The sequence below is a fragment of the Vigna unguiculata genome, chromosome 5, assembly GCF_004118075.2.
Source record: "Vigna unguiculata cultivar IT97K-499-35 chromosome 5, ASM411807v1, whole genome shotgun sequence".
Taxonomy (NCBI): domain Eukaryota; kingdom Viridiplantae; phylum Streptophyta; class Magnoliopsida; order Fabales; family Fabaceae; genus Vigna; species Vigna unguiculata.
Window position 1 is genome coordinate 8,533,462 of NC_040283.1, and position 27,369 is coordinate 8,560,830.

General features: G+C 32.3%; 2 protein-coding genes across 2 annotated transcripts; both read left to right on the forward strand.

Moving 5' to 3' along the window:
• Nucleotides 1–297: 297 nt before the first annotated feature.
• LOC114183081 (3-oxoacyl-[acyl-carrier-protein] synthase 3 A, chloroplastic) lies at nucleotides 298–7,288 on the forward strand. Its single transcript, XM_028069933.1, has 8 exons — nucleotides 298–712; nucleotides 919–1,067; nucleotides 5,377–5,513; nucleotides 5,773–5,878; nucleotides 5,960–6,078; nucleotides 6,269–6,333; nucleotides 6,418–6,643; nucleotides 6,826–7,288. The coding sequence occupies exons 1-8, from the start codon at nucleotides 555–557 to the stop codon at nucleotides 7,045–7,047; spliced, it is 1,182 nt and encodes a 393-aa protein (XP_027925734.1). The 5' UTR covers nucleotides 298–554; the 3' UTR covers nucleotides 7,048–7,288.
• A 9,075-nt stretch (nucleotides 7,289–16,363) lies between these two features.
• LOC114184069 lies at nucleotides 16,364–17,289 on the forward strand. Its single transcript, XM_028071307.1, has one exon. It carries the CDS (start codon nucleotides 16,464–16,466, stop codon nucleotides 17,010–17,012), a length of 549 nt encoding a protein of 182 aa, XP_027927108.1. The 5' UTR covers nucleotides 16,364–16,463; the 3' UTR covers nucleotides 17,013–17,289.
• The last annotated feature ends 10,080 nt before the right edge of the window (nucleotides 17,290–27,369 follow it).

Genomic DNA, 27,369 nt, shown 5'->3' on the forward strand with positions numbered 1-27,369 from the left:
ACTTAATTTTTGTGTAACGTTAAAATTCCAATACATTTTTCAACTAAAACCAAATTAAATAACTTCATATTAACCTGAGGATGTAGCCATCAAACAAATTATAAAAATTTGATATGAGAATCATAGTTATTAAAATAAACATAAAAATTTCAGTCAGGTTGCAATCGGACAATAATTATGATAACATTTTTTTTTATTTACTATCACTAATATTATAATTATAATTATAATAATATAATTGATGAAAAGAAAGTAGGAGAATTTAGTGATGTGAAAATAAAATTGGCAGACAACACGAGAATAAGAACATTGGAGTTACCGTCAAATATAGAGAAACAACATTGGAGTTTCCTCAAATCCAATCCGTAATCGCTCGCTGCCGAAGATCATTGTTTGCCCGTCTCGCTCTCTGCGATGCATTCATTTCTTTCTTCTTCTTCACAGCTTCATTTATATACTACAAAGCCATAATCTCAACACATTTATTTACGCATATTCCCTTGTTGCTGTTCCACACATATACTTGCTTCTTCTTCTTCTTCGTGTTGTTGTAAATGGCGAATGCATCTGGGTTCTTCACGCCTTCGGTTCCCCACTTCAGAGTCAGGGTTCGGCCACTCGCTACTGCCAATGGATTCTCCGCCAAAGTTGTTTGCTTTGGAAATATCGAAGGAGCTGAAAATCGTGCTACTTCCAAATCTTCGACACCCAGGTCGATTTTTGCTCTCTGCTTGATCTATTTCGGTTAAAGTTTCGATTTTGAATCACACCCAACTCGGTTTTCTTTACCATCTGTAGAGGCTAGCACCATTGTGACTTTGAAACCTTGGTTCTAGTTCTAGGTTTGTTATTGCTATTTGGGATCACAATAATTCGTTTGTTTGTTTTTCCTATCATTCGTATAATTGAAGTGTGCAGGCTTGTCAGCAAAGGGTGCAAGTTAGTCGGATGTGGCTCTGCTGTGCCAGCTCTTGAGATTTCTAACGATGAACTTTCGCAAATTGTTGATACTTCTGATGAATGGATATCTGTTCGAACCGGGATTCGTAGACGACGGGTTCTTTCAGGTTAGTCATTGGCAATGGCGTTAGTGGTTAGTCCAATGTTTCATTCTGGTTCTATGAACAGATAGGTTGGTACAGGGGTTAGGATTTGATTAGATTACACTGCCTGCTTTGCTTGCAATTGAAAGTGCTGCATGCAAGTTGTGTGCTTGGTTGTACTTTAAAAAACATGTGCTCACTACTTTATTGTAGTTGTTTGTTTTTTGATCTAATGAATTAAAATGGGAAGCCTAGGGATTTCAATACTTCAATCGTATGGCTTGCAAAATCATGGAGAAGACTGCTGTTTCAGCGATGTTGTGACTCATACTTTTACTTAGGATTAGAACAATCACACTTTTGGGGGCGGGGGAGTTAATGTTGCTGCTTCAATAGTGGCTTGCTTTAGTCTTTGTTATGACTTCTGTGGTTCATTACTACGCGATGAATCGATTATGAACACGTGGTACTTTTAACGTCAGCCAGTTTCATACCATTTATTAGGTGTTGGAATTGTTTGTTAACCAAAAACCAGCTTAGTTGTTGAATTCCTAATATCAGACAGACCATTGTTGCAATGAATCTTTGTGTGGTTGGTTGATGATCATCAAATCCAAAGTGGTGTGGTGCAACTGTTTTGTCCTCTTGTCACAACTAGCATTTCATAAACAATTGTTATAATTAGCGGTTCATAAACTGCCAATTTAATAGACTTAGAAAATGGACTTCTTGATAGGATACCATCTTCTTAACACAATAATTTAGTTCAATTCCAAACAACGTCAAGGCCAAGATCCATGATAAGGAGGCTATTCCCCAAAACCAACAGAGGTTGATCTTCACTGGGCGCCAACTTTAGGATGGGAAGACCCTTGCTGACTATAAGATTCAGAAGGAGTACCGTGTCCTTCATCTCAAAGGAGGAATGTAGATTGCCATTTAAGACTCTGATGGATAAGACCAGAGCTCTCTGACACCATTCACAATGTGAAAGGGAAAATTCAGGGTAAGGAGGGCATCCCACCAGACCAACAGAGGTTGATCGTTAAAGGAAGTAGTTGGAGGATGGTAGGACCCTTGCTGATTGTGATATATAGAAGGAGTCAACCCTTCATGTTGTCCCACATTTCCATGGGTGCTTTTAAGTTGGGGTGATCTGTGTGTGATGTGAGATGGTTCCCGAACATTTAAAAGATCATGATGTGAATTAAATAAATTTGGTTTGTGTTGGGTTGTATTGTCTCATTAATATTGGAGCAAGGATTGAATTAGACTGAAAGTTAATTTTCTAAGATGATATCAAAATCTATCCTAATGAGGTTTGTTTGATCTATTGTGTCATTTGCTATTGGGTTATTATCAAACCACCCATATATATCTAGTATCATGCTCGAAAGTTCAGTCTTCTACATGAGGGTGTGTGTTGGAGACCTGACATCGAATAGAGATATGATTAAATTATAATATATAAGTGAGTATAAACCTTACCTCACAAATGAATTTTGTGAGGTTGAATTAATTTTAAGTCCTTTTTCTTAGAAAGTACCATTTTTTCAAAAGATAACAAAAAGTATGCATGGCTTCCAGCCTCATCAAGAGGAATTGTTTAAATCTTTGGTGGATCATGGAATTTAGAATTTTGATTCAAATGAACTACTGCTTCTAAATTTGCTAAATAGGATACGTATGTTGACAAGAGTAAAAATCACAACAAAAGTAAATGCTTTCTAAATATGGAAAACAAACAAACAAGGTCAGTCCATCTCTGCTAAGCTATAGCTGTAAGAACATATTTTTGTCAAGAAGTCAGGGCAAACCTACCAAATAACTTAGTCTCTTAAAAAGTAACAGTAACTAAGAGGTACCTTTTCCCCTTATCCATCACAATGAAGAGTTAAGCTAACCAGTATCCGTGATATACACAATCCAGCTGTGCTTAGGGGAGACAATCTAGTATTCTTAGCCACTCTGAGGAAATCCGTGGAAATTGAGTCATCAAATCATTTTAATGCAATTTCTGTTGTAGAATCATAAATAACTTATCCAATATACATTCAACATAAATCTAACAATACAAGAGTATTCAGACACCAAATGCAAACATATTTGAGCGATCCATCCCATAGTGCATTCATCATACCTGATCTAACATGATGAGCAGGGGACTTTTGAAGAAACCTTCATCATTACAAAATCTATCTGCCTTGCCCTTATCTTTTCTCTCTGATTTTCTGTTTACTTGGAAGGTGGAGAAGGGAAGAACTAAAATGAAACGGAGGGAAGGTCCATCTCCTCCTTCGTAATCCTAACAACATCCTCCATATCTTGCTGCAGCTCTGGAAGCAAGTGAATTCCAAGTTGATGAGCATGCTTGCTTGGTCCTTCTTGTAATCTTCTTTCAAGTTCATCTGCTAGTTCTATAATGTTGCAGATTGACCCCAATGTTTATACCAACTTAATAAGTTACCTTTCTCTAGTATCGTGGGCGATGCAAGAATATGTTTTAGACTCCTGCCTGACACAATGACATGGACCTTAACACAATAATAAGAACTAAAACTCCAAAACTATACATATCTCCCATCATATTTCGGTGCCACATAACTTGGTGTCTCTCTCATGCTAGTTGTTCTGCGGAGCTTGTGGCTGAAAAGATCTCTACTTCTCCTGTCACTTTTCGATGAGTACTTTCTTCTTCCAGTCTCTTGTAGCTGAACTCCCCATCTTGATCACTCTCATTATCACCCTTGATAGAGAGACAAATGTTGCCAATATTGAAGAATTTACTGAAGTGTCGGGATTGAAGTTTAAAACAGACCCAATAGAACCATAGTGAAGCCCATATGTTATAGAGATTAAGTTTTGTATGATTCTTAGTTTGCTAACTTTGTTTTACATAGGCATTCAGTTATTTTGTTCCTCCTTTTATGGGTGATGTATTGAACTGTTATATAAGCCTTGAACAGACATGAAGGGGAGAGAAAAATATCAATAAATTTCAATTCTGTTTTTGGAGGTTCCTTACAACCCTCCTCTCCACACTTGTTATGTCTGCTAAGTTTAAACCTTGTACCCAAATAAGAAATGGAGCACTACCAAGCCTTTCTACGTAGTCTTTATCTACATAATTTTTTTAGTTCCATCTATTCTCAACCTCTAGTTCAAATGAGGACTACTGCAATCAGCTGTTTGGCATATATAGTTGGAAACGAAAACAAAATCTTAGTAAGTGGGTTTGTGGCAACTCAACCTCACAAAATTGACTTGTAAGATGAGAATGGTACTCCAATTATATATTATAATTCGACCTTATTCCTAGTCGATGTTGGATCTTTAACACATCCTCCACATCTAAGAATAAATATGAGATTAAATATTTATGAGTGATCTAACAGGAGGAGTCCGATAACATCACAATAGCACCAAAGAACTTGACTAGGATAGGCTCTGAATGACTCTGATACCATCTTAGTAAGTGAGCTTATGTCTAATTCAGCCTCACAAACCAACTTATGTTGAGAACCGCACCTAACTTATATATTATAATTCGGCCTTATTACTAGTCCATATGAAATTTCCAACATATACTCATATAACAATTTCTACATTGTAACCAAAAAGGGTCATAAAAAATTGTGATCCCGAGAATCTGAAGCTCATTTTGGGGCTCTCTTACAACATGTTTAACAGCAACCAAGTTGCCATCTTTAAGTATTTGGTTGGGATCCAAGTTGCCTTTGATTAAAGAGGAAGTTTTGAAGTAAAATGATTGGTTTGGATCACTTAGATGAGGGAGGGAAAAGGAAAGGGATACTAAATACAACTGAAAGTATGATACTGTTTGTACTTGGGGGATCTTTACATTATTATTATTATTATTATTATTATTATTATTAGGCATTACTGATGTTGGTTGAATTGTTGAAACATGAAGATGGGATGAGACTGGAGAGGTTTTCTTTAATGTGCTATTATTTTGTCTCATATGCCATCACTATACCACATGCACTTTAGGCTAGTCACATGCAGATTGCAATGACATTAGACCCATCTTTCATTCTAGTGTAGTTGCTATAAACAGATGATAGGTACAGTTCAGTGGTTAGAATTTAATTTGATAACTTCGCTGCTCTCAACTTAGTCTCTTTATGATAAATTGGCCAGGCAAAGTTTAGCATCTCAAGAGGGTGAAGCTTCAATTTATGTTGCTTTGCCTTCTGCATAAATCCAATTCTTGCTTTCAAAAGATAATCCTGTCGAAACTTGCTTAGTTTTGGAAGATTTATAGTATATTGATATGCTTGCTTTCTGTTGCTTGTTGCTGTGCTTGCAGGCAAAGATAACTTGACAACTTTAGCAGTAGAGGCAGCTAGGAAAGCACTTGAGATGGCAAAGGTAGACTCTGATGATCTTGACCTAATATTGATGTGCACATCAACGCCAGAGGATCTTTTTGGTAGTGCTCCACAGGTAGGAGTTAAGATGTATTGTATCGAAAATAATTCTTTACATTCTGCTATCATCTTTATCCTTTTGCTTGTAATTTCTATGTGTGTGTCTGTACATTGGCACATGTTAAGGGATTAGTGGCATATTTGAGCAATTATGATGCTGCAGAATTGTTCTGGAAATGATTTTATGTTATTATTGTACTCGTCTCTCCAAGATGGGTGTCTTCTTTTCTTTTATGGAACCTCTCCTATAATTTTATTGTCGTTACAACTTGCAGATTTCAAAACAACTTGGCTGCAAAACAAATCCATTGTCTTATGACATTACAGCTGCATGTAGTGGATTTGTGTTGGGTTTAATATCAGCTGCTTGTCACATTAGGGGTATGAATTGGTTGTTTTTGTTGGCTTAATCATTCCTAAATATGGTGAAAATAACCATTGCCCTTTATTGTGTGAATGCAGGAGGGGGATTTAATAATGTTCTAGTTATTGGAGCAGACGCTCTTTCACGATATGTTGATTGGACTGACAGAGGGACTTGTATTCTTTTTGGGGATGCTGCTGGTGCTGTACTGCTACAGGTAATTGTATATCTTCGTGGTATTTTCGAAAGTTGTGGCAAATGTCAGTTAGAAATTTGGATCTTGTTTCTTGGTTATTACACTTAGCTTTGTTGCTTATGTTTGTCTTATCTTTATTCAAGATAAATACTAGTTTTTAGAATCTTTTTAAAAATTTACGCCTTTGCTCTGTACAATCATTACATTGCAGGGCTGCAACAGTGAAGAAGATGGTTTATTTGGTTTTGATTTGCATAGTGATGGCAATGGTCAGAGGTTTGTGCTTCTCACATTACTCTCGAGTGATTTTCTATCTTCCTCTAAGCTATGTAATCAAGCACAAACTCTTCCTTGGTTTAGGCACTTGAATGCTGCCATCAGAGAAAACGAGTCAGATAATGCATTGGATTCAAACGGTTCTGTGCTTGGAAGCTTTCCTCCGAAGCCATCCTCATATTCATGCATTCAAATGAACGGCAAAGAGGTCTTTCGCTTTGCTGTGCGATGTGTACCACAGTCAATTGAATATGCCCTTGAAAAGGCTGGTCTTCCTGCATCTAGCATCGATTGGCTAATTCTCCATCAGGTACGCCGAAATTATCTATAAAATAAATACTTGAATAAGTTTTTAGTCCTGAACTTTAATGTAAAATCAAAATTTGTTAGTGTCCGAAACTTTAATACATTTTGGTTTCAAACTTTAAAAATAAATGAATATAGTTGTTTAAGACGATGTTACATTCGCGACTTCCTTGATAATAAGTGCAGGCAAACCAGAGGATCATTGATGCAGTTGCCACTCGGTTAGAACTCCCCTCAGAACGGGTGATATCAAATTTGGCTAACTATGGAAACACAAGTGCAGCTTCCATTCCCTTGGCTTTAGATGAAGCAGTTCGAAGTGGTAAGGTTCAGCCAGGCCACACCATTGCAACCGCCGGCTTCGGCGCCGGTCTTACTTGGGGTTCGGCGATTGTTCGTTGGTGCTGAATGCTTTTCTTTCACATTCTTACACATTTGTAGAACATGAGTTCTGGGGAATTTAGCAAAGGATAGATATCATTAACATTTTCTCATCAATTTATTTTGTCTTTTACTTTTTACATTCTCCTTGGTGTAATTTTTTTCTCAACTACCAATTTTTCTTTTACCAAGGCATGTATTTGTCATTCAGATTTATTTTAAACGAGGCTCACTATTTATGTTTCTCAATGGTACTAAGTTTTTCAAACAATTTTTTGTAGTTTCTATACTGTTTTTTGTGATTCCAATATTATTAAATCATTTAACAAAATACATAATAACTTTTCCAAAAACAGAATGAACAGAAATTATGCCTAAGTTGACATCAATCGTCAACTTATGAAAACATGCAACTTGCTAAAAGGCCTGCCATTTTCATTCAAGAAACTCAAGAAATATAGTTAATATCTTCATTTTATTCAAGAAAAAGTTTCCACTATTTCATTGATAGAAATTGAACACGTTAATTTAAATGTTTGCAACAATTGGACCATTCATCATTGTCATAAATCGTTATCCTCGTTTAAATAAGAAAAAAAGAAAAACATAAACCAAAAGGGACTTAACAAATTTAATGAAGGTACAGTGACCGATTTAGTTGTTAGTTGACAGTTACTGCACATGACGTAGAAGCTCTTTTCTTTTTTATTATTATGGAATTTCCCTAATTCGCTAACTGTGGTAATGGAACTGTGATTAGCTCAATAAAATTTTATATCATACGATTTTTTTTTTCAATACATAAATCATTCTTATGTAATGTGTGCAGGCAAAATACCTTATTATTTGGATCCAGAATCTTATCTATTTTCAAATAGAGTAATACTTTGGGTTTAATATAAAATTGTATTTTTTTTTTCTGTTTTGGGCTATCCTTTTCTTTTCAGTTCCTTTATAATATATATATATATATATATATATATATTAATCTTCTCATCACATCTTTCATTTTACAATATGCTTAATTTGTTAGGTATTTAAGTGTGAATCTAAGTCCCACATTGACCAGAAATGAAAAAGTAGAGCACTATATAAGAATCAAGGTCCATAAACCCATTGTCTTAAGGTTTTAGGTTGAGAGTGGTGTCAATGTCTTATGTGATTGGACTCAGATATCATTGGTGTTGTATCTCCTCCAGTGATACCACTCCTTAAAAACCTAACATAATTGGTGGAAAAAATCCAATAATGTATAATATAAATTCTTGTGTTTGGTCGGAGGAAAAATACAAGAAAAGTCAACTTGAAGAGACAAATTTTAAAGTTTTGTTCCATTAACTTTTTTCCCTTTTTCAATTCAAATGTATGTTTTGTCGTATCTTATGCTCCAGCTAGTATCAATAATTTTTGTTGAAGAAATAAGACATGAGAGCTTAGAAGATAAGATATAATTAATAGTGGCATGATACTTGTCGACCTCCAGAAACATTGAAGTGTGTGAAATTAGGAGCTTGAAAATGAACATGAGAACGATTTTCTCCTTCTAGAACTTTTTTTCTTCGTATGAATATGGACACATTTATTTATAATTAACTATTAAATGTTTCATTTTAATTTGAGATATATAAAACTTCAACTCAACATTTTAATTTAAGATATATAGCTCTTTTAATTATTTAAGATACTACCCACCCAATTCTTCGTCCTCCTTAAATAATACATTTGTGTAGAAATTATGAATTGTTTTCATAAACTATCTCGAAGAGTTTATTGAAATTTCTTTTAAGAAAATTTGGAAACATATCATAATCATTTTCATAAATTTTCTGAAACACCCACAAAAATATCTATATATGATAAAATAAATGAGTATAAACTGCAAATAAAATAAGTGTTGGAAAGACATTATGTCTCGTACATATATTTCATGTGAAAGTGATATTACGAATTAAAATTGAATGTAGTTGAGGACTTGTTTGGGGTACTTCACTGTGGGACACTTCTGACATTTGCCTCACTGGCATACTCAATATCTTCCATTACGTGTTTTGTTGTGTAATTATTCTTTTGTATAATAATCATATGAGAATAATACTTATTGATATATTTTACATTTAATTAAATAAAAAATATTATCTTTTCAATTGTTAAAATAATTTAAGTGAATTTAATAAAATTAAACTTTTTGTATTGAAGTTATACTTTTTTTATTACTCTAAAAAGGAAATATATACTTAAACGATAATCTTTTCCGGTTAAAATTTAGTTAGACTTAACCTCAAGGATGAATAAAAGAAGACGAAAATAAATTAACTAATGTTTTTAAGAGTTTCCGGGAGACAAATACTAAGTTAAAAGTTAAAGGTTAATTAATCATTAGTTTTTATAAAATAACTTACTTTCTTTTCATCCTTGAAAAAAATATGAAGTTGATATTTTTTTCTTAGTGTCATGTCAACTTAGAAAAGAAAATATTTAACTGTATTTATTTTCATAAAAAGTTTAATTATAAATATATTTTATGATAATTGAGTTTATTTTACAAAAATCACTATATTTCCACAATTTCTTTTTTTACGGTCTCTACATTCTCTCTAATTTTTTGAACTTGAATATCATCTGTTTGATGTTTAACGATCAAAGATTATTAGTAGATCCACAATGGAATATCTGCACTTTTGATCGATCAAAATCTAAAATAAGATAAGTTCAATTTTTACTCTATTTTTTAGTTTAGCATTTTATGATACATTGATTTTAGGATTTATGCATGTGACTCAAAATAACTCAAAGTGAATATCTATTTAGTTGTGATTGTTATGATATCCTTAGATTGTGATTTGATATCTTTGTAGGTAGTTAGAGCATCTTATGAGAACCAAAGCTTTAGAAGTATCTTTGAATTAAGGATTTTTATACGCTGGGTAAGAGAAACTAGTTTATTAATATTGATTGATTTATTTTTGACATGTGGATTCTGAGTATGAATTTGAGATTTTTGTATATTGAATTGATTTAGTTATTTGATTGATTGGAAACTTTTATTTGTGGAACTCATTTATATAGGATTATCCAATTTGCTCGACCCGAGGTCTGTTTTAAACCTGAACATGATATTATGAACAAAGGAAGATATGGAATCACCTAGATAGGAAGATTGGATAACCTATTGTAGAGAAGATATGTTGGGGTATGGTGTTGTGTGGTATCACAAAACTATCATGTGCTAAGTTTAAATTTGAAGTCAATGAGCACCATTGATTAAGGTGTTGAGCACCACCTCCTGATTGTTGGATGCTCACTTGACAGTGAGTTCCAATCCTCCAGGACGTTGGGCGCCACCTTAAAATTGTTGGGCACTCACTTAACAGTGAGTTCTAGAGAGATTGGTGTTGGGCCTTGTGATGCTAGGCACCACCTATAATTTAATTCAGGGGTGCCAAAGGCTTAGGGTGTTGGGCACCAAGGAGTTCCCTCTAGCTGTGTAATGGACGAATTTTCATATTTTAGCTTTTACAATGTTGTATATGTTTTGATCAATTAATAATGGATGGTTTATATGTGAAAAAGAGGATGATTGGAATGCTTAATATAGTTTGAAATAATTGAAAATTGTATTATGGTTTGATATGAATGATGTGGAATGAGAATGTAATGATTCATAGGGTGGGAATACTATTATGTGTGATGATGAGTGAAGTGTATTGACATCATAGTTGGAGTAAGACTATCTTGACTCAACTAATATTGGACTCATATAGAAAGATACGCGAGAGCTGGAGGATATTATTATATGTATGTAGATTTGGCACGAGATTGAATCTTACAGATATAGGATTTACCCTGTCATACTATTTGGTAGGGGATGTGGCCGCCCAACCATGATATAGTTGTTGCCCCTGAGAGGTATGAGTGAGTTATGACAGATGTATATTTGTGTGTGAAAGAGCCATGATGACCTTTGTAGATATGATATTCTTTAGACATTGATGATTGAGTGTAGGGGTGGCAAAACGGGCCAACCCGACCCGTTTTGGCCTGGCCCGCCAAAAACGGGTCGGGCCAAGCTGGTCCACCTCCAATAAACGGGCTGGATCTTGTAACTCGTTCCGTCTTAGGGTGGGTTGACTCACCTATTTTTTGTTTTTAATTTTTTTTAACTTTTTTTAAATTTTTGTTATAAATCTAATATATATATATATATATATATATATATATATATATATAACAAAAAAAAGTACTATTTTTTAATTATTTTTAATTTTAAACATAAAAAAATTTTAAAAAAATGGTTGGCGGGCCAGGATGGGCTGACCGTTTTGGCCCACTAAACTGGCGGGTTAGGCGGGTTGGGTTACAACGGGTTGACGGGTTGGAAATTCCAACCCGGCCCGCCCTTTTTTTGGCAGGCCGGCCCCCGCTTTGACATCCCTAATTGAGTGTGATGTATGACTTGTGAGGTGTATGCCTATTTACAGTTTAGTGTTTAAAACTAGTAGTATGTAAATTTATTCTACATTACCTTGTTGTGTGTTATGTTATGGTTTGTCCACCTATATTTTGCCTGAAGAGAGAATAATACAGGTAAAAATAATGAGCATGGATGATATTGTTGAAGGTTGATAGGGAGTAACTGTTACTTTGGTAATGTTCATATTGTAAAGATTTTTCCTAATTGATAAATGATTAATTATATTTTGAATGCTTAATTTGTTTTGTTTAGGATTCTAAATATATAACTTATATACTTAAGCTTGTTCTTTTTATCAATTATGTAATTATAATTAGTAAAATAATCTTACTAGATTGGTTTGTTATATTTAGTAAAATGTTGTTCAAAATATTACATATTTACATGAATATATATATATATATATATATATATATATATATATATATATATATATATATATATATATATATATATATATATATATGACATAACTATGAAATGAATGTACTTTGAAAAGTTGGTGTCAAAGTATCTCTTATTTATTTCAAAGTAGTCTTTGAATTGTCATATATAGTAGAGCTTTTTTATCTATAACAATAATAAAGAGGATTCCCTATTTTGTCTCCACATTTCAAAATACAAATTTTACTCTTTCTAATATAATTATTTATTAAATTTTTGAAAATTGATCGTTATTTTTACAAACTTTTTTTCCTATTTATCAACAATTATTTTGTCATCTTTTCTTATATATTTCACTTTATTTTTAATAAATTTATAATTTTATTTTATATATTAACTTAATAACATTACATTATCATCACCTATTAATATAATATCACGCATATTTAAAAGATGCATACACACTCGCGCCTGTGTAGACGCTAGTGATATTTATGCGAGTTGCTTAATACTGTTTTTATAATATTTTATACCCTTTTATTATTTGAAATAATTTTATTTTTTATTTTAGATAATTCAATAAAAAAAAGTTCCAATAAAGAAACTTTAAATAGATTTTATTAAAAAAAAAGAAAGAAAGAAACTCACTGATATTTCTTCTATACATAGAGATGGCAAATAAATCCGTGCCCGTGGGTATCACCCGAACCCGTCCCCGTTTTGACGGGGAATCCCTGCTTTGACTGGGTATGGGTATGGGTATGGGTAATACCCGAAATTTTCAACTAGGGATGGGGATGGGGATGGGGATATATATATACCCGCCCAAATACCCGTCCCCGCTTAAATTACTAAACTATTTATAATTTATTAAATAATCTAAAAAATATATATAAATAAATAATATATTTACACATAAAATATAATATAATATAATATAATATAGTATATATACATATAAATAAAATATACTTTTATATATATATATATATATATATATTTACACATATACATGTAATATAATATAATATAATATAATATAATATACATATAATATATATACATAATAATATAATATAATATATATAATATATACGTATAAAACAAATTAATCATTTAACTAGTGAGATCTTTTATAAACAAATTTATAACATTACAAATTTATAAAAATTTAAAAGAAATATATATATATATATATATATATATATATAAAAGCATAAAATATCTACGCATATACATATAATATATATACATAATAATATAATATATATTATTATATTTATATTATTATATAATATAATATAATATATACTTAAAATAAATATATATCTATAAAAGTATATATATATATATATATATATATATATATATATATATATATATATATATATATATATATATATATATATATATATATATATATATATATATATATATATATATATAAACATAAGATATCCACACATATAATATATATACATAGTAATAATAATATAATATATAATATAATATAATATATATAAATAATTATATATATATATAAACATAAGATATCCACACATATAATATATATATACATAGTAATATAATATATAATATAATATAATATAATATAATATATATATATATATATATATATATATATATATAACATATTTCTCATTCTCTTTGTTTTTTGTTATACACTTTGTTTACTCTCTCAATTGTCTGGTTTGTTTTTCAAGATTTAATTTTGAAGGTAATTTTTCTTCTTCTTATTACATAATTTTTACTCTTTGTACATGGTTATGTTGAAATAGGTGTTCCTCAATTTCATTCTATGAAATAATTTTTAGGTTACACATTTGATTATCTTTATTTATTTATTTATTTTCATGAAAATGTTTGACTCTTATTTTGTAGCTCTTCTTTTTGTTACTTTGGTTATACACTTTTTTACTCTCTTTTAATTGTTTGGCTTGTTCTTTAAGGTTTAAGCAGATCTTCAAGGTACTTTTCCTTTTATCATAATCTTAATTATACATTTTTTTTTCCGTTATGTTATGTTCAAATGGATATTCTCAAATTTGGGTCACACATTTAATTATCTTTACTCCTTTATGATAATTTTATTTATTATTTATTTTTTGTTTCATGATAATACTATAGAGGCTTTGATGTGTACAAGAAGTTGGATATGGAACTCAAACCATCTAGGTAAGTTACTCAAATTTATTAATATTTTTTGTTAGTATTTTTTGTGAATTCTCATCTAATATTCTACATTTGGTGTTTGTAGGTGTTAAAAAATTAAAAGGAAAAGATGTTCTCATGAGTGAAAATGAATCTGATGAAGAAGGTACATTATATTCTAGTAATTAAAATTTTCAATTTCAATTATTATATCATATCTAATTTTTCATTTTTTTTCTATGTGTAGGTGGATCGAATGCAAATGAAACCACTGATCATTTGTAAAATTAATAAATATTTTGGTTATTATAAAATTTTAGTAATGTGTAATTTTTTAGCTTTTATATAATTATTTGAATTTTATTTAGTTGTTATTTGATACTTTAATTTGAGATTTATACTATGATAATATTTTTCTTAATATTTGACATCATGAAAATCAAAAAGAGTATGTTATTTTAATATTGAATATTTTGATAGTATCATGATTCCGTTGGTGTGATTTTTAAATTTTTTTTATAAAAAATATTTAATTGATATATGGAACAATAAAAAAATGGGTATGGGTATGGGTATAAGAAAATACCCGTTACCCGGTGGGGATGGGGATGAGTCAAAAGTTGTATACCTGTTGGGTTTGGGGATGAGGATGGGGATGAATTTTTATTATGAGGATGGGGATGGGATAATGATACCCGTACCCGCCCCGTTGCCATCCCTATCTATACATACACAATTTACTTTCTGAAGTGACTGCTCTCTCTATAAAGAGTATTTCACCGTACATATACTGTTCTCCAATGAAAGTTTTGATACACTTCGAGTCCAATCCATAAATTAAAGAAAAAGAATTTATGAATATTAAAACGAATAAATATTTAATAAATAAATAAAAATGTATCATATTGATAAATATATATATATATATATATATATATTTAACTAGTGTGGAAATTAATATTAAATAACATTCATCGGCAGGTCCAAAATAAAATTTGGGAAACTTATCCACTGACAGTTCTTAATCCCAATTACTCAGCTAAGTTACAAACCTTTCACCAAAATCTCAAATCACCAAATCCATGAATTGCAACATTCGAAAGACTGAACCAACAATCACAGTGATGGAATGTAAATTTGACAGAGAAAAGTGTTTGAGAAGAAGGAAAAAGATTCGAGTGATTGCATATCTATATATTGTTTCTTGTTTGAAAAAGGAAATAGATTTGCGGTGAAGGATTTTCAAAATATCCCTATCTATTAATTACGAAGTTTCGCAAGCTAATTATGACATTCACACTCATAAACTTTGCAAGAACCCTAAAGACAATCGTGTCACGTTCAAACACAATGAGCAATGCCCTTCACCCTATATAATACTCTCTGATACAGGACACACAGTTTGTGTCATAAATGATGAACTTGGACCACACGGGTAGGTGATCTTCTTCACAATTCATTTAGTTCAGTCCCATTCATAGTCACAACCTATTAAACATGTTTGTCTAGTATCCTCTTCTTTTTCCTTATTTTGAATAAACTGTTACTGGCCATAGCTTTCTTCACTCTGCAATAAATTGCGTAAATTCCTGGAACCAGCACCATGTGAGATAGCTCGTAGTACAAGAAAAAAAATACAAGTAAATTACAGTACAATAATGCATACAATACAAGAGGAAGAAGGGGTGTCCCTTAATGTGGCACGTGTGCCCCATGTTAGGTCTATCTATTTACTACTTATTCAAACATTGTCTCTCTTATTAAGGGCTATGCATTTTCTAGTGCCAATTCCAAGTTTGACTTTGGAGGTAGAAGATCTGCAGCCGTAAATGTAGCATGTTTTGTGGCTGTTTCGTGCCTGATCAAGCACTTCATTTAGGGAAGTAAATGTCTATATAATCTATATCTATATTTATGCATATATAACTTTAATGAGCCTCTCAAATGGACCCAATTGAAGTTAAGAGTTTAAATTAAATTTGTTAACTAATTTACTTGCTCTAGGCACATGCCTACCACGGAATTTGATGGAATGTTAGTGCCTTTTTTTTATATTGTTAGCCAACAAGTGTAAGTTATTTAAAGGAACTAACCTTCTTAAATAATGGTCAATTTTTTCTAGAATACGATTTAGCAATATTGAATTCAGGAATAAGCTAAGGAAAAAGGTAAAAAAATGGGGTTTGTGATATGAAATATACAGTATGATATAATATCAATTGCTGTCAATAATGCAGTTGCTGATATTAAACAGCATGATATTAAAAGATATATTCAAATGCTGACTTCACCTACGTATACAATACTATTATTTAAATCAAAAACCATGGTCCAAAACCTCCACATACTTAGTTTTTTGTTCTCAGAAAACCCATTTAGATTCAGTGAAACACAGGTGACACAGTTATAGTGAAAGATGTTCAGTGGCAAAGGCGAGACAGTGCTGGAGATGAAGCAAGATGACAAGTTCTTCAGCAGGCTTCTCTCAAAGGAAAATTCACTGTCGAAACCCTCTTTCAGAATGGCCGTTGCAGTTCCCTTCGTGTGGGAGTCTCAACCCGGCACACCCAAGTACACTTTCTCCCAAAACACTCTCCCTCCTCTCACTCCTCCACCTTCCTACTACGCCAACTCCACCAACAAAAACAACCCTCTCAAAAAACGCTCAAGATCCAAACTTTTCCTCGCACTCTTCCCAAAGATAAATCTCAAGAAATCACCCTCTTCATCATCTTCTTCTCTATCTTCTCCATCACCCTCTCTCTGGTCACACTCTGATTCTTCCAAGGTTGTCCCTGTCGGGAAGCACGCTCGGAGGCGGTTCTTAAGCTTTGGTTCATCTTTTGACCTCAGGGGAGAGGACGAAGAAGAGGGTGCCTCTTCACCCACTTCAACACTTTGCTTCGGCCTTTCTCGTTCCACAAGCACTCTGGCTAGCTTCCGTGGCTCAAGCAGGAGGTCATGAATTTTACTGTAATTAAGCCTTTGATTTCGCCAAGGTGCTGTGTTGCTCTCTGGTTACAGTTTTATGTGTAAATGTTTTTTTGCTGTGCTCTTCTTCTGTTCATGCATGTTTAAGGAGCAGCCAATTTTTTAGGATAGAACTGTTCTTAAGTTGTTTCTTCCAAATAAAAGTTTTGCTTCTAAGGTGTACCATGTTAAACTCATAATGCAGTTAAAAACATGTACCCTCTCTTTGCCTTTAGAATGCGGCGAAAAAAAAAATTCATAGTTTTAAGTAAGAACAACAGTATCATCTGTGGGTTATTGTTAAGTTGGTTTTTGTTACCGCTTTGTGACAGTAAGTAGTTTGTTTAGATAAAGATCTTCATCTCTATTTATAGGAAAAAGGTAAATTAATAACGTAAAATAAGTACTTTTGAAAAGCTTAGAAACTTTTTCGGGAAAATTAATTTGAACATAGACATGAAAGAATGCAGTTTATAAGAGAAATTTGTTTTCTTTTTACTTTTAAAAAAACTTCATCATAGAGATAACAAAGGATATTATAGGAATTTTTTTTTTCAAATTTAGGCAAATCTGTCTTGTTAATGGAGATTTTAAAAAATTTTGAAAATGGACAAATTGTGCGGTCCTCACATTTTCAGAAGAAGAAATTGTGCCCAGCACCATGTTGAACTCAAATTGTGTGACACCTAAATGATTTCAGTTGTAATTGATTATGAAATATATGTAATCAATTATAAATGTTAGAACTGAGATTTTGGATTTTTGTAATCGATTAGCAGAGAGTTTTGGTCATTGAATATGTTTTCTGTAATTCATTATGAATTAAATGTAATTGATTACAATACCAATTTTTGTACGAAATAGTATATAATATTGTAATTTAGGTTTGTCACTCCAAAGTGAGTGGTTTTAGTTGAACGAGATTAGGGATGACAACGGGGCGGGGCGGGTACGGGTATTATGATCTCATCCCCATTTCCATAATAAAAATTCATCCCCATCCCCATCCCCAAACCCAACGGGTATACAACTTTTGACCCATCCCCATCTCCACCGGGTAACGGGTATTTTCTTATACCCATACCCATACCCATTTTTTTATTGTTCCATATATCAATTAAATATTTTTTATAAAAAAAATTTAAAAATCACACCAACGGAATCATGATACTATCAAAATATTCAATATTAAAATAACATACTCTTTTTGATTTTCATGATGTCAAATATTAAGAAAAATATTATAATAGTATAAATCTCAAATTAAAGTATCAAATAACAACTAAATAAAATTCAAATAATTATATAAAAGCTAAAAAATTACACATTACTAAAATTTTATAATAACCAAAATATTTATTAATTTTACAAATAATCAGTGGTTTCATTTGCATTCGATCCACCTACACATAGAAAAAAAATGAAAAATTAGATATGATATAATAATTGAAATTGAAAATTTTAATTACTAGAATATAATGTACCTTCTTCATCAGATTCATTTTCACTCATGAGAACATCTTTTCCTTTTAATTTTTTAACACCTACAAACACCAAATGTAGAATATTAGATGAGAATTCACAAAAAATACTAACAAAAAATATTAATAAATTTGAGTAACTTACCTAGATGGTTTGAGTTCCATATCCAACTTCTTGTACACATCAAAGCCTCTATAGTAATATGATGAAGTTGTTAGGAACAAGGCAATAAAGGAAAGAATAAAGGAGAGAAAAATAGACACAGAGAATTTAACGTGGTTCGGCTACAATGTGTATGCCTACGTCCACGACTACACTAGGAAGTATTTGTATATTTTTTGGTGTGTCTTAAAGCTTTACACAGAGTCTCTTATATAGTAAAATAGAGAACCACATCTCACTATTCTAAGCGATGTGGGACTAAATCAAGCACCATAATTCTAACAATTCTTCCACTTGGGGTTTGATTTACATTACCACCTAGTGTAGTGCCTTCATCATCAATTTTCTCGAAGGCCAGTTGAGGCAATGCAAAGCCTCAACTTAGTTGTTGTGACAGTCTTGGTCAACATATCAGCTGGATTCTCTGCACCTGGAATCTTCAACAAAATCAAATCTCCATCATTTATCAAGTTTCTGATAAAATGATACTTCAATTCAATGTGTTTGCATCTGGAGTGAAGAATTGGATTTTTAGCAAGACAAATGGCACTTTGACTGTCACTGAACAATGAAGGTTCATCTTGCCCTTTTCCTAATTCTTTTAGAAGATTCTTCAACCATATCATCTCTTTTGCTGTTTCTGAGATAGCTATATATTCAGCTTCAGTGGTTGAAAGGGAGACTCTTCCTTGAAGTTTGGACTTCCAACTGATAGCTGTGCCACCCAACGTAAAAATATAACCTGTTTTGCTCTTTCTACCATCCAAATCACCTCCCAAATCTGCATCAGAAAACCCCTGTAAAGTGAGATTACTTCTTTTAAAGGACAAATGCATTTTTGAAGTGCCCTTCAAATATCTCAATATCCACTTCACGCCTTCCCAATGCTCCTTTCCGGGATTGGATAGAAACCTGCTCACAACTCCCACTGCATGTGCTATATCAGGTCTGGTGCAAACCATAGCATACATCAAGCTCCCTACTGTAGATGCATATGGCACTTTAGACATGTGATTTTCTTCTTCCTCTGTCTGAGAAGATTGCCTTTTTGAGAACTTTAAGTGAGTTCCCAAAGGTGTATTCCTGGTTTTAGCATTTCCAACATTGAACCTGCTAAGCAATTTTTCAATATATTTTTCCTGAGATAAATTTAGAATACCTTTAGATCTATCCCTGGAAATTCTCATACCAAGAATTTGCTTGGCTGGACCAAGATCCTTCATTTCAAAATTTTCTGACAATTGTTTCTTCAACCTGTCAATTTCTGTCATATTAGCACCAGCAATCAACATGTCATCAACATACAAGGCAAGAATGATATAACTATCAACATATTTCTTCACATAACAACAATGATCTTCTTCACATCTGTGAAATCCTGAGTTTCTCATAAACTCATTAAACTTCTTATACCATTGTCGCGGTGCTTGTTTCAACCCATACAAACTTTTATGAAGCCTGCATACAAGATTCTCTTTGCCTTGTACTTCAAAACCTTTTGGTTGTGCCATAAAGATTTCTTCCTCAAGATCTCCATGTAGGAATGCAGTTTTCACATCTAACTGCTCCAGATGAAGATTTTCTGCAGCTACTATACTCAAGATAACTCTGATGGTAGTCATCTTGACAACAGGAGAGAAAATTTCTGTGAAGTCAATTCCTTGTCTCTGTTGGAACCCTTTCACTACGAGTCTGGCCTTATATCGTTTGCTGCCATCTGGTTCTTCTTTTAACCGATAGACCCACCTGTTTTGCAAAACCTTCTTTCCTTCTGGAAGCTTGGTTAAAGACCATGTCTTATTCTTCTGAAGAGACTTTATCTCATCTTCCATTGCTAGCTCCCACTTAATAGATTCACCTCCCTGCATAGCCTCAGCAAAATGCTCTGGCTCACCAGCATCAGTCAACAACAAGTAATGCAATGAAGGGGAGTACCTTTGTGGTGCTACAATGGTTCTGCTAGATCTTCTAGTCGGTAATTCAGGAGTTACTGACTCTACTATCTGTTCAGGTTCTGACCCAAACTCTGACTCGGACTCTGACTCAGGCTCTACTTCTGTATTCTGCCTTCTGTTGGCTACATCACTTTCTGAAACTTCTTCTAGTGATACCTGCTCTGGCCTTTTATTTGCATTTGCAAATTCTGCAGTCCTGTCCTTATAGAACATGTTTTCATTAAAAGTAACATTTCTACTTCTGATAATTTTCTTGTTTTGGTCATCCCAAAACCTGTAGCCATACATGTCAGATCCATAGCCAATGAAATAGCATCGCTTTGCCTTAGGGTCCAATTTATCTCTACTATTAGAGTTCAACAAAATATATGAAGCACAACCAAAAACTTTCAGATGTGAAAGGTTTACCTCATTTCCAGACCATACTTCTTCAGGTAACTGATAGCCTAAAGGAACTGATGGTCCTCTGTTTATGAGATAGGCTGCTGTGCTTATTGCATCTTCCCAAAATACCTTGGGTAATCCTGACTGGATTCTCATACATCTTGCTCTCTCATTCAAGGTTCTATTCATTCTTTCTGCCACACCGTTTTGTTCTGGCGTTCCTAGAACCGTCTTGATCATTCTGATCCCATTCTCTGAACAAAACTCCTTGAATTGATTACTGTCATATTCTCCACCATTATCAGACTTCAAACATTTAATCTTTAAACCTGTTTGAGTCTCAACCTCCTGTTTCCACCTTTTAAACACAGAAAACACATCAGATTTATTTTTAAGAAAATAAACCCATACCTTTCTTGTAGAGTCATCAATGAAGGTTACGTAATACTGTGAACCTCCAAGAGATTTCACTGGAGCTGGCCCCCAAACATTTGTATGCACTAGTGCTAGTCTTTCAACTTTAGATGACTTACTTGTTTTGGAGAAGCTAACCTTTTTCTGCTTTCCAAAGATACAATGTTCGCAAGGTCCAACGTCAACATGCTTCAAGTTAGGTATTTTACCTTTTGAGACCATGAGCTTCATTCCTTTTTCACTCATATGCCCAAGTCTTTGATGCCACAAAGAGGAACTGTTGCCAACTTCTGCAACTGATATCATATCCTCATCTGCAATCATGTAAAGAGATCCTCGCTTCTTTCCACGAGCAACAACAAGATTACCTTTCATTACTTTCCAGTGTCCATCTCCAAAGGTGGTGTAATGCCCCTCATCATCCAACTGCCCTATAGATATTAAGTTTCTCTTTAAGGCTGGAATATGTCTGACATTCTTTAAAGTCCACACACTTCCATTAGAGGTTCTGATATTGATATCACCTCTTCCTATAATATCAAGAGATTTTCCATCTGCAAGGTAGACCTTCCCAAACTTTCCTGGAACATAGTTAGATAATAGTTCTAAAGAAGGTGTAGTATGAAATGACGCACCTGAGTCCATAATCCATGAATCAATAGAACTATCTAGACTACATAATAGTGCATCTTCAATTTCATCAGTTGCTGCATTTGTTGATTGATCAATATCTTGCCTCTTGTTGTTGTTGTTCTTCCTTGGAGCCCTACATTGATTTGTAAAGTGACCCCTTTTCTGACAATTCCAACAAGTGATATCATTCCGGTATTTTGGTTTTGATTTCTCTCTAGACTTTGATCTGCCTCGGCCTTGATTACGACCTTTCTGGCTACTTCTTCCTCTAGTTTCAGTACTCAATGCTGAACCGGAACTAGAACTGGAAGATTCCCCTGAACTTTTCCTGCGAACATCTTCGCTTAAGATCAGGTCACGGATGTTATCAAGCTTCAACTTACTATTACTTGCAGAATTACTAACTGCAGTAACAGTTGCACTCCAACTTTCCGGAAGAGATGATAATAAAATTAATGCTTTCACCTCATCATCAAATGTTATCTGCACTGATGTCAACTGCGCAATAATTGTATTGAATTCACTAATATGATTAGTAATCGAGTTACCTTCACCCATTTTTAGGTTGACTAGCCTGCGAATCAAATAAACTTTATTGGCTGTAGATGGCTTCTCATACATATTTGACAATGCCTTCATCAAATCTACGGTTGTGTTCTCGTTCATGATGTTGAACGCAACATTCTTGGCTAATGTCAACCGGATCACACCGAGTGTCTGCCGATCTAACAAATCCCATTCCGCCTGCGCCATGTCAGTTGGCTTCTGCCCTGTTAAGGGTAGATAAAACTTCTTCTGATACAGGTAGTCCTCTATCTGCATCTTCCAGAACCCGAAGTCACTGCCATCAAACTTCTCAATCCTCACCTTCCCTTCTTCCAATGCCATTGCTCTTGCTGCTTTGACGAAAGCTCCTGCTGCTTTTGACCAAAGCTCCTGCTGCGGCTTTTGACCAAAGCTCCTGCTGCCTTTGACCAAAGCTCCCACTACTTCTCTAAACTGAGATCCCCAAGAAGAAAAAAAAAGAAACCAAATCTTTTCTGATGTGGAAGATCAGACAATGCTGCAACCACAGAGCATACTAAGAAAAAATGGCTCTGATACCAATTGTTAGGAACAAGGCAATAAAGGAAAGAATAAAGGAGAGAAAAATAGACACAGAGAATTTAACGTGGTTCGGCTACAATGTGTATGCCTACGTCCACGACTACACTAGGAAGTATTTGTATATTTTTTGGTGTGTCTTAAAGCTTTACACAGAGTCTCTTATATAGTAAAATAGAGAACCACATCTCACTATTCTAAGCGATGTGGGACTAAATCAAGCACCATAATTCTAACAGAAGTCGACTACGGTGAGAAGTTAATATCTGACCACCAGTACTAAAAGCAGATTCAGAAGCTACAGTTGTTATTGGAATAGCTAAAACATCCCTTGCAATTGCTTGAAGGGTTGGAAACTTTAACCCATTTGTTTTCCACCATGATAGGATATCAAATTCTTGTGTAACCGGCAAATTATCTTCTTCCAAGTAATAATCCAACTCTGTTTTCATAACTGTAGTTCTAGATTTTTTCTTTTTTGCCATAAACTCTAAAAATTCATTCGCATCATTATCAACATCCTTTCCCAACTCCAATGATGTAGCTCTATAAGAAGAAGTTTCATTCTTTTTTGATTGATATTCCAAAACCAAATCATAGCACATTTGACGAATCCTACTAAGTTTCAGATCAAAATCATTACCATACAATTTATAAAAATAATATTCTAACATGTCCATCTTGTACCTTGGATCTAAAACTGAAGCAATTGCCAATATGTTATATAACAAAAAACAAAGAGAATGAGAAATATGTTATATATATATATATATATATATATATATATATATATATATATATATTATATTATATTATATTATATATTATATTAGTATGTATATATATATTATATGTGTGGATATCTTATGTTTATATATATATATATATATATATAATTATTTATATATATTATATTATATTATATATTATATTATTATTACTATGTATATATATTATATGTGTGGATATCTTATGTTTATATATATATATATATATATATTTTTTTTTTTATTTTTTTTATAGATATATATTTATTTTAAGTATATATTATATTATATTATATAATAATATAAATATAATAATATATATTATATTATTATGTATATATATTATATGTATATGCGTAGATATTTTATGCTTTTATATATATATATATATATATATATATATATATATTTCTTTTAAATTTTTATAAATTTGTAATGTTATAAATTTGTTTATAAAAGATCTCACTAGTTAAATGATTAATTTGTTTTATACGTATATATTATATATATTATATTATATTATTATGTATATATATATTATATGTATATTATATTATATTATATTATATTACATGTATATGTGTAAATATATATATATATATATATATATATATATATATATATATATATATATATATAAAAAGTATATTTTATTTATATGTATATATACTATATTATATTATATTATATTATATTATATTATATTTTATGTGTAAATATATTATTTATTTATATATATTTTTTAGATTATTTAATAAATTATAAATAGTTTAGTAATTTAAGCGGGGACGGGTATTTGGGCGGGTATATATATATCCACATCCCCATCCCTAGTTGAAAATTTCGGGTATTACCCATACCCATACCAATACCCAGTCAAAGCGGGGATTCCCCGTCAAAACGGGGACGGGTTCGGGTGATACCCACGGGCACGAGTTTATTTGCCATCTCTAAACGAGATTAAGATTTGGCCTCAAGTAAATGTATGAGATCTACGATCTTCGCATTTTTGTTGGTATTTGATTTGAAAATCTAGATACTTAGGTTGATCGATTCGAAGAAGACATGGGACATGGGTAATGTTCGTCGCCACTTTTCTCATCTTAAATCTTACGACTTTCATCATCTATAAAACATTAATCACGCTTCTTACCACTCTTTTGATCAGATTGAAAATGTAATCAATAATAAAAATGTCCTAAACTCTCTCGTAATTGATTACATTAAGTATGTAATTAATTACAAAAACTCAGCACAACAACTTTACTTTTGGTAATCGATTACATCCTTTTTGTAATCAATTACAACACCGAAAACATCTGCCCCATGCGATTTCTGGATGAAGATCGTCTGCTCCCACAATTTATAGATTTGACTGGTTGACCCACCAAAATTAAAGAAAACATTAAGGGGTACATGATTTCTTTCCGATGGAATCGTAAGGATTACACGATTTGTCTATTTTCAACTTTCTTTTTAAATTTGCCTATTTTTGTAATTAACCTGAACTATTTGTCTCTTAAAAAAACGGAGATTATAATTAAGAACACATGTGATGAGTTTGAGTTGGGTCAAACAAAGTCAGCATTCTGATTTGTAGGCAAATCGGTATGCTGCATGAGAGCTTTTATATATGCATGTGTTGTGGTTTCAGAAGGCTAAACGGATGAGAACAGAAGAAACATGAATCTTTGAGAAGAAAAATAAATAAAAAGCTTGTATTTTGTTTTTGTCTTCCCAAATAAGGCCAATATTGGTATCCTATCAACTACTTCTCAGTTTTGTCTTTCTCAAAGTGATTATTCATTGCAAAAAGCACATTCAGGTAAAAGTAACTATCATGCTATATTAAATTGGCCGGAGTAGCTCACGAATTCTACTCCGTTTCAAAGTGGCTTCGTTTGTGGTACTGTCGTGTTTGTAAAGGACGCAATTGTGTATTAGCGTTACCTTTTTTCTTCAACTTTTCTCGTGTCTCACGGATTCTCATACAAAATATCCTTAGTCATAGAGAAACATGCATGTGTGTGTGTATATATATATATATATATATATATGGCTTTTCTGCAATAAATAACTAAAGGGTGAAACTTTGCTTTGGAAATTCGTTTGACTCTGTTATATATGTCAGATACGTCAACATTTGTTAGAAATTTGCACTCTTCTAGCAATATGATGTTTTTTAAGAGTAATTTTTTTATCGAGATTTTATCTTAGAGTACAGAAGACACAAAACTACTTTTTGTTTTAGAAGCAACCCTCTTTTTATACATTGGAATTCGTCATACATAGAAATTCACAAAAATAGTTTTTTAAACTTTAAACAAAACAAATATTGCCTAAGTTTATTTGGTTTCACGTCTAATCATACTTACATTCAACGAGAAGTTGCGAGTAGATTTTAAGTTGCTTGACTTTAATTAATACTTGCATTACAATGGTTATAAGTGCGACCAAATTACACGCCATTAAATTCTTGTGATTTCATAGAAAACTATGGGCAAAGGAGTTGCAGCAGTTTGAATATGATGGTCTAAAATATATTCGTAAAAGCTGAATAACTTAAATATTTTTACCCTTTTTATTATGATGAAAAAAATGGGAAGAAACTGTTGTTGGCAGAAAGGAAAGATTAAGGGATAGCCAACATTCATTAATCTAATCTGTCGGCAGAGGAACTACTGTGGTGACTTGACCTGGCCAGGTTGCCCACGAGCACATGGACCACTCTTGCACCACTGTATAAATATATTTATAAAAAATAAAAATATATATAACATAGATATAGATTTATAGATACAGTTATGGATATTGTAGGTAGATGCACGTTCACTGTGTCAAAACTACAAATTAATAACTAACTACAGTAAACAACAATTCTAAAAAATGGAAAGAAATATTCAAGTATTGCAGACAAAATTATGACTAGAGGGCAGAAACATTTGAAATGCTGCAATGCATTAATTTCAGCTGTATTTAATATATATGTGGATGTCAATATATTGTATATTTAGTTAATTTTCACCTAATAAATTGAACATTTCATAATTGATAAATCAAGAAAAGAGAAAGCAATTAGGAAATTATTAGTATGGAACACCATCTGTTTCATTATTTCGACTAATTTGTAAGTGATATATATTTAAGTTATTAAACTAAAAATAAAATGATTATAGTATTAATTAACCACGTGTGCATTTGTAAAAACTGATCACAATGATGCGTAAGGTATAGTTTAAGAGCATCTAATAATTTCTGGTGCAATAGAACAAGAGATACAATTGCAGAGCCAAATTCTTTTCCTTAACTGTTTCACAACTCATGTAAAAGACATTGTGTGATAGCCTGTGTTTGGTAATATATATGCTATACTTGTTTCAGAGAAATAACCCACATTTTTGGATATTCCTTTTCCAATTATAATCTATTCTATAGCTAATATGATCATTAG

What these genes read in the sequence shown, in the direction of transcription:
- LOC114183081 (XM_028069933.1), top strand. Translation starts at nt 555, where the DNA reads ATGGCGAATGCATCTGGGTTCTTCACGCCTTCGGTTCCCCACTTCAGA. An exon ending in AGTGATGGCAATGGTCAGAG is followed by an intron (nt 6,334 to 6,417) that starts GTTTGTGCTTCT and finishes TCCTTGGTTTAG; the next exon opens with GCACTTGAATGCTGCCATCA. An exon ending in ATTGGCTAATTCTCCATCAG is followed by an intron (nt 6,644 to 6,825) that starts GTACGCCGAAAT and finishes TAATAAGTGCAG; the next exon opens with GCAAACCAGAGGATCATTGA.
- LOC114184069 (XM_028071307.1), top strand. Translation starts at nt 16,464, where the DNA reads ATGTTCAGTGGCAAAGGCGAGACAGTGCTGGAGATGAAGCAAGATGAC.